We start from the raw sequence: 15,031 nt of genomic DNA on the forward strand, positions 1-15,031 counted from the left end.
GAACTGAACTCACCATGTCTCTTTTTCGGCCATCTCCACCCTTCTCCAGAGTTCGGTGTGTACTGCAGCCACTGCCGGAGTGAGGTCAGGGGCACGCAGTGCGCCATCTGCAAAGGCTTCACGTTCCAGTGCGCCATCTGCCACGTGGCCGTGCGAGGGTCGTCCAACTTCTGCCTGACCTGTGGGCATGGGGGACACACCAGCCACATGATGGAGTGGTTTCGGACCCAGGAGGTGTGTCCCACCGGGTGTGGGTGCCACTGCCTGCTGGAAAGCACTTTCTGAACTGACAGCCCGTGGGAGTTGTGGGAAATCCCAGAGAACCCGTCAATGCCGGTTGACAAGCTCTCTGCCAGGAGAGAGGCTCCAGAACCCACCCCTAACTAGACAGGGATGTGTTCTCCTCAGAGGCTGACACGGTGCCAGCTGTTCATGAGCCTTTGCTTCTCTTTTGTTGGCTGTTGGTGGCATGGATGTCGGTGGAGGAGGACACAGGCAGGTGGAAGTTTTCTTGGAGAAAAGCACCTGCCTCCAGAGCCGTGTTTACCTTTAAGACGACAGCATCCTTTCTGATGCCATCAGAGAGATCAAGTTTGGTTGCAAAGGACAGTCTCCTGAGCCAAAGGACCGTGGACAAATGGGCCTGTGACATAAGTTTATGCATTTATGACCTGATGGACTGTGGCCTTTTAAAATATACTTAAGTTATAAATATGTAATGTACTTAAGGATCCTTAAGATGTATTTTTCTGTTTGTTATTTCTCTTCCAGCTATTCTCCCTTGGCTAATAAAATTCTAGTCATCGCTTGAAAAACAAAGAGATGAGGTTGAACGATATTTTAGTGAATGGTTTTTTATTCTGCTTCTAATTGAAATTAACTGTTTGGTGTAGGACCAAAGTCAGCGCTCACATTTTCAAAGGAAATGCTGATTTGCTTTTGTCATCCAGCAGGAGAAAATAGAATTTGACATTTAAGGTTCTTCCCAACCCCAAGAGTTTTTTTTTTAATCATTTCTTTTAACAAAGGAAAATGAAATTACATGGCAGCATTGCTGTGAGAGTCTCCCGTTGCCACTGTGTTGGTTGGCTGGGTTCCCGTAAGCGCCTCCACTCTTCCCTTGGGCTCCTTCATAGGCTTTGACCCATGTTTCTCTGCATCCACCAGTTCTCCAGAATGATTCTCAATGCTTCCCATTTTGTATGTGCCAGGAAAGAGACATCTTCTTTTCAATATTGCTACTGAAATTTATATTTATTTATTTTTAATTTTTATTTTTTTGGCTGCATTGGGTCTTAGTTGCGGCACAAAGGGATCTTTTGTTGCAGCGTGGGCTTCTCTCTAGTTGTGGCATGCGGGCTTTCTCTAGGTGTGGCGCACGGGCTCCAGAGCATGTGGGCTCTGTAGTTGTGGCGTGTGGGCTCTCTAGTTGAGGCGCACTGCCTCAGTAGTTGTGGTGCGCAGGCTTAGTTGCCCCGCAGCATGTGGGATCTCAGCTACCTGACCAGGGATTGAACCCATGTCCCCTGCATTAGAAGGCAGATTCTTTACCATTGGACCACCAGGGAAGTCCCTATATTTATTTCTTAGAATTTTACAATTCCAAATTGATTAGCTTAAGAAATATAACTCCATGTCTCAGAATGTGAAAGTGTTGTACATCACTGTGGGGTTTTTTGTTTGTCTTGTTTTGTTCTTGAATTTTCATTCATTTATTTATTTTTTGGCTGCACTGGGTCTTTGTTGCTGCGCAAGGGCTTTCTCTAGTTGTGGTGAGCGAGGGCTACTCTTCGTTGTGGTGCGCGGGCTTCTCATTGTGGTGGCTTCTCTTGTGGAGCACGGGCTCTAGATGTGCGGGCTTCAGTAGTTGTGGCATGTGGGCTCAGTAGTTGTGATTCATGGGCTCTAGAGCACAGGCTCAGTAGTTGTGGTGCACGGGATTAGTTGCTCTGAAGCATGTGGGATCTTCCCGGACCAGGGCTCGAACCTGCGTCCCCTGCATTGGTAGGCAGATTCTTAACCGCTGCGCCACTGGGGAAGTCTGCATCGCTGTGTTTTAAACTACAGGTCAGGACCCATTAATAGATTGTGAAATCAATGTAGTGGATAAAAACCAGAATTTTAAAAAATGAAACAGAGTGGAAGAGACGTATCAGAACTTACCAGACATAGTGTAAACATTATTTTCTGTAACTTGTTTACCAGTGTATATGCACACACCTGCACATGTGTATAACAGATCACAGTGTAAATTCCTTCCTTCCTGAGGGTTGTGGTCAAAACGTTTTCAAAGCACTGTTTTGGATGATGCTTATATGAACATCATCCCTGTGTTACTGGGCACAAAACACCATGTCATAAGAAAGACCTGGATCCTGTGCAGTGAGAGCAGAGCTTTAACCTTGGGCTGTGATCCGAGGTAAGATGCCAGCGTCTTTGCAGAGTGGGCTGAATAACTAGGTGTAGTAGGTACATGGGAGGTGGATAAAGGAGGCGGCCAAAGACATCGGAATTTGTTCACTCTTGTTCACTTGTTTATATCGACACTGCTGTAATGGCATCACGGGATAAGTCGACAGGTTTTTACAGTAAGTCCCCTATGTACGAACAAGTTCCATTCCGAGAGCGTGTTCGTAAGTCCAATTTGTAAGTCCAACAAAGTTAGCCTAGGTACCCAACTAACACAATTGGCTGTATAGTACCGTACTGTAATAGGTTTATAATACTTTTCACACAAATAATACATAAAAAACAAATAAAGACAACATTTTTAATCTTACCGTACAGTACCTTGAAAAGTACAGTAGTACAGCACAACAGCTGGCATACAGGGGCTGGCATCGAGGGAACAGGCAAGAAGAGTTACTGACTGGAGGAGGGAGAGGAGGTGGGAGATGGTAGAGCTGAAGGATCGCCAGCAACAGGAGACAGAGGGCAAGCTGCAATTTCACTCATGCCTGACGTTGATGGCAAAGGTTCCGGTTCCTTGCTGGACTGAATTCTATCTACCCTCTTGAAAAAACGGGTAGTAGCTCTTTTTTCTCGTCATAGATGACACGGTAGCACTGGATTGCATTCTGAATGGCTGCTGCAACCTTCTTGTACCGTTCTGTGTTCGGGTCCTGTGCCTCAAAAACTAACAGTACCTCCTCAAATAAAGAAAATCCCCTTGCCATTTCCTCCGTTGTGAATCTCTTCGGTTCTTCAGTTACTTCTTCCTCTTGTCTCTCTTCGTCCTTTCTCTGGGCCTCCAATTCCATCAGGTCTTCATTAGTAAGCTCCTCGTGTTACCCAGCAACAGCACTGTACAATAAAGTACACAAAAGCACAATCACTTGTAGAGGATGCACGTATGTGACAATGTATGCCAGACACGTGAACTAACTTACTTGATGGGACAGGCACGTTCTCATCTTTGAAAGTTTGCAACTTGAAGGTTTGTATGTAGGGGACTTACTGTACTGAGGATCTGTCACGTTCCTCAATGAAGTCACACCATTTGCAGAGAACAATCTTTTCCTGTTCCCCCAGTGCTTGAGCTCATGTCCTTTGACTCTGTTCCCTTATGCCAGTTATCATTATTTTCCAGTAAGACTTGTGATTGAAAAGCAGTCAAAACTTTCAGGAATAGATAAATGGATGTGAACTCGGCCTTCACTTTGAAAATGTACAACTAATCCTGGAAGACTGGTTATTACCTCCCGAACCAAGTAGCAGAAATCCCTAGCTTTGCCACCAAGGGGGATGCCTGTTAGTGTTTGGGAGTCCTGTATGGGAAGGCCCATGGATAAATTCGTTTAATTTGGACTAACAGAAAAAAAGGTAGGAAAAGCACAGACAGGAGTATCCGGCTTTCCCTTCTATCATAAAGATATTCCTCTTACAGTAACACAACTCTCATAACAATCTCTTAGTACTGTCTTTATTTGGCTACGTTCAGCCAAGATACAGTATAAAGGATGCAAAGCGATTGGATAGAGATGATGTCCCTTTTCTCACTGAGCTCAGCTTTGCTGTCATGGCTCTGGATTGCCACGCAGGAAAGCACTGTCTCTCACTCTCTGTGCTTTCAGAAGATTGAAAGTATGGCCTCCATAAGCTGGCCCTCCCTGCTAGATGCCTCTGTGTCCAAACTGGGAGTAACTCTGGTTTAAAGGCCTGGGGCCAGGCCAGACATTACTGTCTTCTGCCACTATCTTGATTTAGAGAGAATCGTTGATGAAGAACACCTCCAAAACCGTCTCTGTGGTTTTTCTTCTTTTTCTAGTGGAGATCAGAAATGGAAGAAAGGGAGAAAAGATCAACACTGGTATCCAAAATAGGTGGATTTTCTTTCCTGTCAGGAAAATGTCCCACTTTTCCCAAACCTTGCTGGCTTTTAAGAGGCTTGGGCCAACCTGTTTCTTAATCAAACATTTTTCCTTCCGTAAACATTTTGGACACAGACGCAACAGAGGTAAAATAGGTGTGCAGTACAAATAGAAAATATACTCTTTCTTGTTTTAGCCACAAAAAGCTTTGATAGAGTTGGAAATCCTGAAATAGAAATGGTCGAAGGAATTCCAGGTGAAATTTTTTCAGAGCCTAGAGCTTCCTGACTTTCTACCTTTTTAAACCTGAGAAACTGTTAACACTAGGTGGCAGCAGAGATCTAGACTTGGTGAATCTGATAGCTTCCTAAGACTGAAATGAGGTTGCCGATAAAGATTAAACCAGACTAGTCTATACCTGGTTCTCCAGTTGTGAAAGGAAAGATCTGCTCAATTCATCTAGGCTCATCGATCCGGTGATTGAACAGATATATGCCATCGGAAAAGGAAAGCTAGTTGAAGTCCTGCCCATCACCTCCTCTAGTATGAAAATTTCTCACACGTCATGGCATTCCCTCTACCTACCTCATTATGTCCTTTCATTCAAAGATCAACTTTGGGTTGGCAAACATTTAATACGTCTCAATACATTAATACTTAAATAAGGAATTTTTTTTAAAGGACAGATTCTACTTTTCCACCCATCCACTTAACAAGTATCCGTTCGGTTTCAGGCACTGTGCTACCCTTTGTAGAAACATGCTTGTTCATTAGACATGATTCCTTCTGTTTCATGATCTTGCATTTTAGTGTGCGCTATGCTTATAACGAAGGTCTTCTGGGTTAGAAATTTGGAGTGGTGGAAATAGGGGCTGTGAATCTCAAGACCTGTGTTCCCACCCCAGCTTTGCTGTGTGACTGTAGTGCAGGCACAGAGCTTCTGTAAATCTCTAATTACTCACCTATTAGGAAAAGGGGCAGAACTATTTCAGGTGTTGCAAATTCCAAAGCTTATGGGGATCAGGCACGTACCAGAAATACAGGAAGCAAGTGGATGTTATGATTTGTTTTATAAAGACACTTTAAGTGGAATTCTTTAGAAAGGCATTTTGCATATGAAGCACATTGGACTGTTTTCTCTTACACAAAGAATTTGTCTTCTCTCCCATTTTTTTTCTTGAAACCCTCAGCCTTCTAGATCTTCCATTTGTCTTCCCATGTTGGTAGAGTCACAGTGTAAAGCGTTTTAGTTCAGCCACAGCCGACTTTACCACAGCTGGGAATAATCAGTGAAAGAGAAGTAGCTCACAGAATCTAGGAGGGCTGGAAATCAGGCTTGGGGTCATGCAGCCAAGGGGAGTGTTAAAATACAGGATGCCCCAGTCGATTTGAATTTCACTTGGAACATACAAGTTGTTCATCTGAGGTTCAAATTGAGTGGAGATCTTGTATTTTTTGTTGTTGTTTGGCTACGTTGGGTCTTCGTTGCTGCGCGCGGGCTTTCCCTAGTTGCGGCGAGCGGGGGCTACTCTTCTTTGAGGTGCGCGGTCTTCTCGTTGCAGTGGCTTCTCTTGTTGCGGAGCACGGGCTCTTGGGTGCGCAGGTTTCAGTAGATGTGGCACACGGGCTCAGTAGTTGTGGCTTGTGGGCTCTAGAGCGCAGGCTCAGTATTGTGGCGCATGGGCTTCGTTGCTCCACGACATGTGGGATCCTCCCGGACCAGGGCTTGAACCCATGTTCCCTGCATTGGCAGGTGGATCCTTAACCACTGAGCCACCAGGGAAGTCCCAGATCTTGTATTTTTATTTGCTAAATCTGGCGATCCTCACCAAGGGTCGTGCTTAAATTATACCCTGAGATGATTCCAGCTGCTGGCTCCAGCAGGGCCCCCACTTTGGGCATGGGATGCCACCCCTCCAGGTCTCTGCCAGCTCTGACTCTGGGGTCTCACCCTGAATCTGTTCCTCATGGCTCCTTCTTTGTATCACCTGTCCAAAATGAGGTCTTGAAAAGAAGTCCAATAGCCAATACAACAAAGGAAAGATGCCCCATCTCACGGGTGATCTGGGAAATGCAAGTTAAGACAAAAGATAGCATTGGTGAGGCAGTATGCACAGTGCTAAGAGCCTGGACCCTGTGGCCTGAATGTGTGGATTGCATCTCAGCTTGCCTGTATCCTTGGCATTGTGCCTCACTTTCCTCTTCTGTCAAGTATGAGTAACAGTGCTTACCCCAGTGGGGTCATTTTGAACAGTATATTTTTCTGAATTTCCAAGATTGCTTCAAAGTTCATTGTGCTCTGGCATAGAGTTCTTTCTGCTCCCTCGGCAGGGTCTCCTAGAGAATGAGGGGTCTCCTAACTGCCTAATAATCAGCCTCGCCGCCACAATTTACTTTGGAAACCCTCAGGACTCAATTCGTCATGTCCTGTAACCTTGCTTATGTCAACAGAGAAAGTTAATAAATGTATGTCACTCGGCCAGATGATCAAGGTCAGCAGTGACAGTGATTAGTCATGTTGACAGTGTGATACGATAATGTGACGAATAGGGCATTTTACCTCTATGGTCATCCTCTCCCAAATCCATAAGCCCAGTCTAATCATGAGAAAAACATCAGACTAATCCCAGCTGAGGGACATTCTACAAAATACCTGGCCAGGACTCCTCAAAACTGTCAAGGTCATCAAACAAGGAAACTGAAAAACTGTCACAGCCCAGAGGAGCCAAAGGAGACGTGACAACTAAATGTAACGTGGCATTCTGGATGGGACCCTGGAACAGAAAAAGCACATTAGGGAAAAACTAAGGAGATCTGAGTAAAGGATGAACTTTAGTTAATAATAATGTACCAATCAATATTGGTTTATTCATTGTGACAAATGTACCATATTAACGTACGGAGTTAATAAATAGGGAAACTGGGTGTGGAGTGTCTGGGAACTGTCTGTAGTATCTTTGCAATTTTTCTGTAAGTCTAAATCTCTTCTAAAATAAAAAGGTTGTTTAAATGAATTTCAGTAAGGAATTTTAAATTTCTCTTAGTGACAGTAATAACTTTCTTCCAAAGCTATTCAGAAGAGGTAAGGCAAAGTTTGAAGATGTACTGTACCCCCTTTTCTATTAGCCTATTCTTAGGACTGCCTGTTTCACATGCACATACAATATTCATTGTCATCATTAGCATGATTTCAAATGACATGTGCTGATATTTCTAAATAACTGAATCAAAATTGTAATCATTCCTGATGTCACCTTGTTAGTTCCCTCAATTCTTAGCTTGACATTTTAAGATCAAAGAGTAATCAGAAGGGAATTCCCTGGCTGTCCAGTGGTTAGGACTCTGCGCTTTCACTGCTGAGGGCGTGAGTTCAGTCCCTGGTCGGGGAACTAAGGTCCTGCAAGCCATGTGGTGTGGCCAAAAAATAAAATAAAAAATAGACAAATTTTGAAAAAAAGAGTAATCAGGAAGTGACTCCCAAGCACTGCTCAGTATATAATTAATCTTTCCAATTTAGGCTGCAAAGCCAATTAATCACTCTTAGACATAAGGATAAACTTTTGAAATATCAACCATCCCTGTTACTACCTTGATTTATTTAATTGAGTCACCATGTTCAGAAATGGCAGTAACCTTGCACTCATGGTAGACTGGCACACACACAAAAACACACACAGGAAATGTCATTTTTCCACCTATCAGACTGGCGAAGATAAAAAAGTTGAAGCACAAATGTTGGCTAGTGTGTGGGGAAGCATGCAGCATTATATACTGCAGGTGAGAGTGGTAATGGCTGCAGCCTTCTTAGAAAACGGTTTGTCAATAGCTCTCAAACTGTTCACTACCCAACCCTTAGATTCAATTTCCTTTTTAGGAATTTATTCCACAGAGGCAGTTACACAAATGCACGAAAACGCTTGTATGAGCATGTTTATTTTCACATTGTTTATTATAGTGGAAAAAAATGAGACAACCTAAATGCTCATCAATCGGGGACTGATTAAATAAATTGTGATGTGTTCATACAATGGACTATTATGTCACCATTGGAAAAACATGGATGCAGGGTGTTTGTGCTGCTGTATATATTGTTAAGTGAAAGAGCATACTGACAAACTGTATTGAGTATGGTCCTGTTTCTGTTTTTTTTAAGTGATATATACATATACATTTATAAAGGCATAGAAAATTTCTCAAAGGATACACTATTCAAAGGAATGTTCTCCGGAGAATAGGGCTGGAGGGGTTTGGGATGGAAAATAATTTTACTTTTTATTTTTAATTTTTTTGTACTATTTGTTTTTTTTAATATGTTACTTTGACTTTTTAATGTAACAAAAACAAATAAATATTGTAAGGTTTCCTTGTCAAAAACAAACGAGCAACTTTTTTAAATACAAAAAGAAGTTTTTATTGGCAGCTCAGTGCTTGACTGAGAAGAATTTTGTGTATTCAAGACAGCTGGGAGCAAACCACTCCATTTCCTCCATTTTGTTTTAAACAGGATAGCTGTATCTGGGGCAACATGTTTACATGGGTCAGAAAGGCACACACCCAAAGAATAGGTGCTTATATTGGGAGACTTCTGCTGAGCAGATTTATCACTAGGTAAATTTTATGGGTGTGTTTCACATTTCAGATGTGATGCCAGTTTGGTCTGAGGTATTGGCCTGAAGTAATTAACTTGAAGGTTAATATTGACAGCTTAGTTAATAGGTAATGGCAACTAAAATCAGCTTTTAAAAGTCCTTCCCTAAAGAGTTTTGGCATGATGTTTATTACAATCCTTGGAATGATTATGCTGCCCAAGAAAACTTGACTCTTCTTCCAAAATAGTCTCAAAAGACAATTATAAAGAGTAAAAGGAAAGAGGGATTCTATCTCAAATAGGCTAGCTGAAGTCTGTTCCAAGAAATTTGAATTCAGAAAGTTTGGAGTGGGGCTTCCCTGGTGGCGCAGTGGTTAAGAATCTGCCTGCTAACGCAGGGGACATGGGTTTGATCCCTGGTCCGGGAAGATCCCACATGCCGCGGAGCAGCTAAGCCCATGGGCCACAACTATTGAGCCGGCGAGGCACAACTACCAAAACCCACGCTCCTAGAGCCCGTGCTCCGCAACAAGAGAAGCCACTGCAATGAGAAGCCCGCGCACCTAAACAAAGAGTAGCCCCCGCTTGCCACAACTAGAGAAAGCCCTCGTGCAGCAACAAAGACCCAACACAGCCAAAAAATAAATAAAATAAAAATTTTTTAAAAATTAAAAAAGTTTGGAGCAATGTGGAGCCAATAATGGTAATATATTAAGTGAAAAAGACATGATAAAGAACTTATATTTATGTTAGTATTCTAATTGTGTAAAACCAAAAAATGCACGTATGCACATTTAAAATCGTGGAATAATAATCCCATTTCCAACTCCAGTCCTTCTGCCTCTGGGCTTCCTGGTGTAGTGAGGACTTGAGCGCCCCCAGCTGTGGGGTAAGTGCTTGGCAGCAAACTCGGAGCACCCTGCAGATGGCCCTGGAGGCTCCCTGGGCCCCGTGAGAGGAGGGAGGTCTACACTAGCCTCATAGAGAGGACCTGAGTCCCTGGGGCCCCCGGAAGCCAAGGAGTTGAACAGGTAAGCTGAGTCGGGGCAGTTACCTGAAAAAATGAGATTAGCGGTGGTTACTGAGAGCAACGGGAAATAGAGTTTGGAAAGGCGACGACTAAATCTACTCACTGTGGGAAGCAATCATTAAGGAGGGTTGACCTATGAGTACATATTTGGGGGCAGGATCCATTGTTTTTAAAGGTCTTTTTTCTAGTTTTATGGAGATATAATAGACATATAGCACTGTATATGTTTAAGGTGTACAGCATAAGGATTTGACTTACATAAATCATGAAGTTATTATCACAGTAAGTTTAGTGACCATCCTTCATCTCATTTAGATACAAAATCAAAGAATTGGAAAAAATATTTTTTCTTGTGTTGAGAACTCTTAGGATTTACTCTCTTAACTTTCATAGATAACATACAGCAGTGTTAATTATATTTATCATTGTATATTACATCCCTGGTACTTATTTATCTTATAACTGGTTTTATTTTATTATATTTTTTAATAATATTTTTAAACTATTTATTTAGGCTGTGCCAGGTCTTAGTTGTAGCACATGGGATCTTTAGTTACGGCATGTGGACTTCTTAGTTGTGGCATGCCCGTGGATCTGGTTCCCTGACCAGGGATCGAGCCTGGGCCCCCCGCATTGGGAGCACGTAGTCTTACCCACTGGATCACCAGGAAAGTCCTTATAACTGGTTTTAAAGTTTTAAGGCAAACCTCTGTCAATACCACCCAGCTGAAGATCATCAGAATCACATTTCTGGGTGAACAAGGTGAGATTTTGCCTGTTGCAGAGAGGGAGACCACTCGCCCTGGACCCTGGGGCATCTTGGTGAGAGGCTGCTCTAAGGACCTTCTTACAGGGTTTGCACTTGTGTTAGGTGATTTTGATGTGAGTTCATGGAAGTGGAGGTTTGCTCCGGGTTGGATGTTTTGTTCCTGTCGGAAGCAAGGATAATTCTATGATTAGATACATTAATAAAACGTAATGAGAGAGGGGGAGACCAGAGTGAGGCTACAGCTGTAGTTGGTAAAGAAGCAGCCATCACTCATATTGGCTGGGAGAGGGAGATGGCTGGTATTTTAGGGCTTGGATAGCGTTCAGCTTTTATTTGTGTTCAGACACGGTTCCCAGGTGGTCTTGTTCTCGTCTTGCTCCACATGGTCTGAGTGGCCCTGTCCAATGTAGATATGACATTGTCTGTTCACCAGGAGAACAGCAAGACCTCTCTCGGGGATTCAGACCAACCTTTGGCCGTAAGGAAAAGCTTTCCTCTGGTGCACCCACAATTACAATAAATTTTGTCAGACTAATACCACTTTCAAAGTAACAAACCAAGTTTTATCTACTCAACCAAATCCTTAGCAACTTGGTAGCTTTTCTTATTCTCAAGTCATTTTTTTTTTTAACAAGTGGTGTATAAAAGGGCCACAGGTCAAAGTGTTATCCGTCAGTATCTTAATGATCCCTTAACCTTTAATCAAGGGTCTTTTATCAGTCAGATGACAGCAAGAAAAGAACTCAAGACAAACAAACAAAAACACACTATGAAGCTATGCATTTTCTGTGGTACCTGTATATGCCTATAAATGCATGGAGAACATTCTGGAAGAACACACGTTAAACCGATAGCTGTTGTTACCTTGGAGCAGCAGGGAGACCAAGATTGGCAGTGATGATCAAAGGGAACCTAACGTTTTTTAAAAAGAGACTGTTATTTTAGTTTTAGGTTCACAGCAAAGTTCAGTGGGAAGTACAGAAAGTTCCCATCTACCTGTTTCCCCACACATACGTAGTCTCCTATGTTACCAACATCCCCCCCCCCACCGCCCACAGAGTGTTACATTTATTACAAATGATGAACCTACACTGACACATCATCACCCAACGTCCATGGTTTACCTTAGGGTTCACTCTTGGTGCTGTACGTTCTGTGGGTTTGGACAAATGTGTAATAACTTGTATCTGTCATTATGGTATCATACATAAGTTACGGTGTCATAACTTAAATATTGTGGGAAGTGGTTTGTAAATATTTGCTAAATTGGTCTTTTTTCTAATGGTCTTTAACCAGGTACGATGTTGCACCAATAGTGCTCTTATTATTTTCAGGGTTCCTCACTAAATTCTAATTTTATGTGGAGGCTTCTGACTCCAGTCGTATTTTCTAGCCATTGTGAAATGAAAGAATGTGGGACATACATTTTTCTGTTTCCATGATGCTTCTTCCACTTAGTTCCCCATCTTTACTTTTTTTTCCAGTTCATATATTTTTTGAATTTTATTTTATTTTTTTATATAGCAGGTTCTTATTAGTTATCTATTTTATACATATGAGTGTATATATGTCAACCCCAATCTCCCAATTCATCCCACCACCCCCAACCCATTTTTCCCTTGGTGTCCATACGTTTGTTCTCTACATCTGTGTCTCTATTTCTGCCTTGCAAGCCAGTTCGTCTGTACCATTTTTCTAGATTCCGCATACATGCATTAATATATGATATTTGTTTTTCTCTTTCTGACTTACTTCACTCTGTATGACAGTCTCTAGGTCCATCCACATCTCTACAAATGACCCAATTTCGTTCCTTTTTATGTAGTTCCCCATCTTTAAACTGGTCCTTTCTGTGTACATTTCAGTTCCATTCCTGGGAGCCCCCAAGGGGAAAAAAATAGCATATTTATTTTCACTAAAACATAACTTAAATTTATCATTCCTTTCAATTAGTATGAAGGCATGCAAATTTTTTTTGGGGTCATAATGAATATTCTATTTAAGTTACATGTTTACCCCTCAGTTTTTCTTAAACACCTCCCTTTAAAAAAAGTTTTTAGGGACTTCCCTGATGGCGCAGTGGTTGGGAGTCCGCCTGCCAATGCAGGGGACACGGGTTCAAGCCCTGGTCCAGGAAGATCCCACATGACGCAGAGCAACTAAGCCCGTGTACCACAACTACTGAGCCTGCACTCTAGAGCCCACGAGCCACAACTGCTGAAGCCCGGGTGCCTGGAACCTGTGCTCCGCAACAAAGAGAAGCCACCTCAATGAGAAGCCCGTGTACCACAACTACTGGGCCTGCACTCTAGAGCCCACGAGCCACAACTGCTGAAGCCCGGGTGCCTGGAGCCTGTGCTCCGCAACAAAGAGAAGCCACCTCAATGAGAAGCCCGTGCACCGCAACTAGAGAAAACGCATGCACAGCAATGAAGACACAATGCAACCAAAAATAAATTAATTTTTTAAAAAAAACTTAAAAGTTTTTTCAAATATTTACAAAGGTAAAATGGTATAATGAACTCTCACGTATGTCTCACCAGCTTTCACAATTGTCAATACCTGCCTATCCCATTTTTATCTCTATTCCTGACACCCTACCCCTCCCAACTTGCCACGGGATTGTTTTGTAGCCAGTCTCAGACATCATATCATTTCATCAATAACACTTCAATATGTATCTTTAAAAGATAAAAATTCTCTTGTGAAATCCAACCATGCTACTTAAAACTTTTAACACTGATTCCTAAATATTCAGTTAGTTTTCATATTTCCTAAATTGTGTCACAAATGTTTATTCCAATCAGGATCCAAAGTCCACACTTTAAATTTATTGCCATGTCTATCAAGTCTCTTTTAATCCAAAGGATCTGTAGGTTTCCTCCCTTTTTCATCCTTGCAATTTTTCTGTCAAAGAATAAAATGGTTTTCTTCTTCCAGTTAGCCAATCAACTATTGTTTCTTTGCAAATTATTTGTAGAAGGACATGTGTCCTGGGGAGTTTTCTGCATTCTAGATTTTGTTGATTGTATTCATTCTATTTCCTGTGAACTGGTAGTTAGATTTAGAGTAGGGTTTCCAGATAAAATACAGGACACCCAATTAAATTTGAATTTTGACTAAACAATGAATATTTTTTAGTGTAAGAGTGCTCAGTAGTGCAATATTTGGTCATCTTGTATTTTTATTTGCTAAATTTGACAACCGTAATCTAGAGAGTTATCACATTCAGGCCTGGGTTTTGGGCAAGAATACATTCAATTTAGTGTTGTGTACTTCTATCAGGAGACACATAAGGTCTGGTGGTTTCTCTTCTTGTGATGTGAAAAATAATGCAAGAGTTCACGTTTTGTCAGCTGGATGCATCCGTTGTTAATACAACCCTTCAGCTTCTTACCTGATGATTTTGGCAGGTGATGATCATTGCCCAGAATCACTGCTTTATTAGGGCTTGCAGAATGATGCTATTCCAGGTGTATCATTCCTTCTGCGTTCATTAGCTAGTATTCTCTATAAAGAACTTACTCTTCTGTACAGTTTATGTATTGATAGGAAAGTTAAGCTCTTTCCTTAAGTCAGAATTTTGCAGGCACCTAAGAGAGAGCCTTACAGATCTAACAGTGAAATCTTGCTATGGATTTAGATAACTCTTACAAATCCAGTAAATCAAAATATACATTCAGTAAGGTTAATTTTTTTTTTTTTTTTGCGGTACACGGGCCTCTCACTGTTGTGGCCTCTCCCGTTGCGGAGCACAGGCTCCAGACGCGCAGGCTCAGCGGCCATGGCTCACGGGCCCAGCCGCTCCGCGGCATGTGGGATCTTCCCGGACCGGGACACGAACCCGTGTCCCCTGCATCGGCAGGCAGACCGTCAACCACTGTGCCACCAGGGAAGCCCAGTAAGGTTAAATTTTTAAAACATTTGTATATGTTAAAAATCAAACATACATTTAGAAAATGAGAATTCTTCAGCATTGAAATGTTGACAGCACACTGAATTAGTTAAAACTTCCTAAGGATTACAATTAAAATTAGATGTTAAATTCTCTAGTATATCAGATTATCTGAAATGTTTCAAACCACTGAAAACTGAATAAAGCCTATAAAAAGAGGCACAATGATTATACAACTTTTCACACCTGGTTTTACACAGTATATATCAAAACTTTATTTCCTCACCATCTATATGTTTATTATTTATGCCTTTTTAGGATTGCAAACTCATCCACTTAGGGGAGCTGAGTAAGCATCGCTAGTTTCCTACCACACCTGAGAGTGTTTCAAGGCAACACGCCAGAAAGGGCAGACAGAACGTGGGAACTTGGATCCACC

General features: G+C 42.0%; 1 protein-coding gene across 4 annotated transcripts in view; it reads left to right on the plus strand.

Annotated features, from left to right (window-relative positions):
* Nucleotides 1-838, plus strand: part of WDR59 (WD repeat domain 59) — an 85,582-nt gene extending 84,744 nt beyond the window's left edge. For 3 of the 4 annotated variants that reach the window (XM_019941100.3, XM_073796808.1, XM_073796809.1), the window contains one exon: nucleotides 2-838. In XM_019941100.3, the coding sequence (XP_019796659.2) occupies nucleotides 2-285 (284 nt within the window). In that variant the 3' untranslated portion in view covers nucleotides 286-838. The remainder of the gene's footprint in view (nucleotide 1) is intronic. The other variant, XM_073796810.1, reaches the window with a different exon arrangement.
* The last annotated feature ends 14,193 nt before the right edge of the window (nucleotides 839-15,031 follow it).

This window comes from Tursiops truncatus, chromosome 19, assembly GCF_011762595.2.
Source record: "Tursiops truncatus isolate mTurTru1 chromosome 19, mTurTru1.mat.Y, whole genome shotgun sequence".
Taxonomy (NCBI): domain Eukaryota; kingdom Metazoa; phylum Chordata; class Mammalia; order Artiodactyla; family Delphinidae; genus Tursiops; species Tursiops truncatus.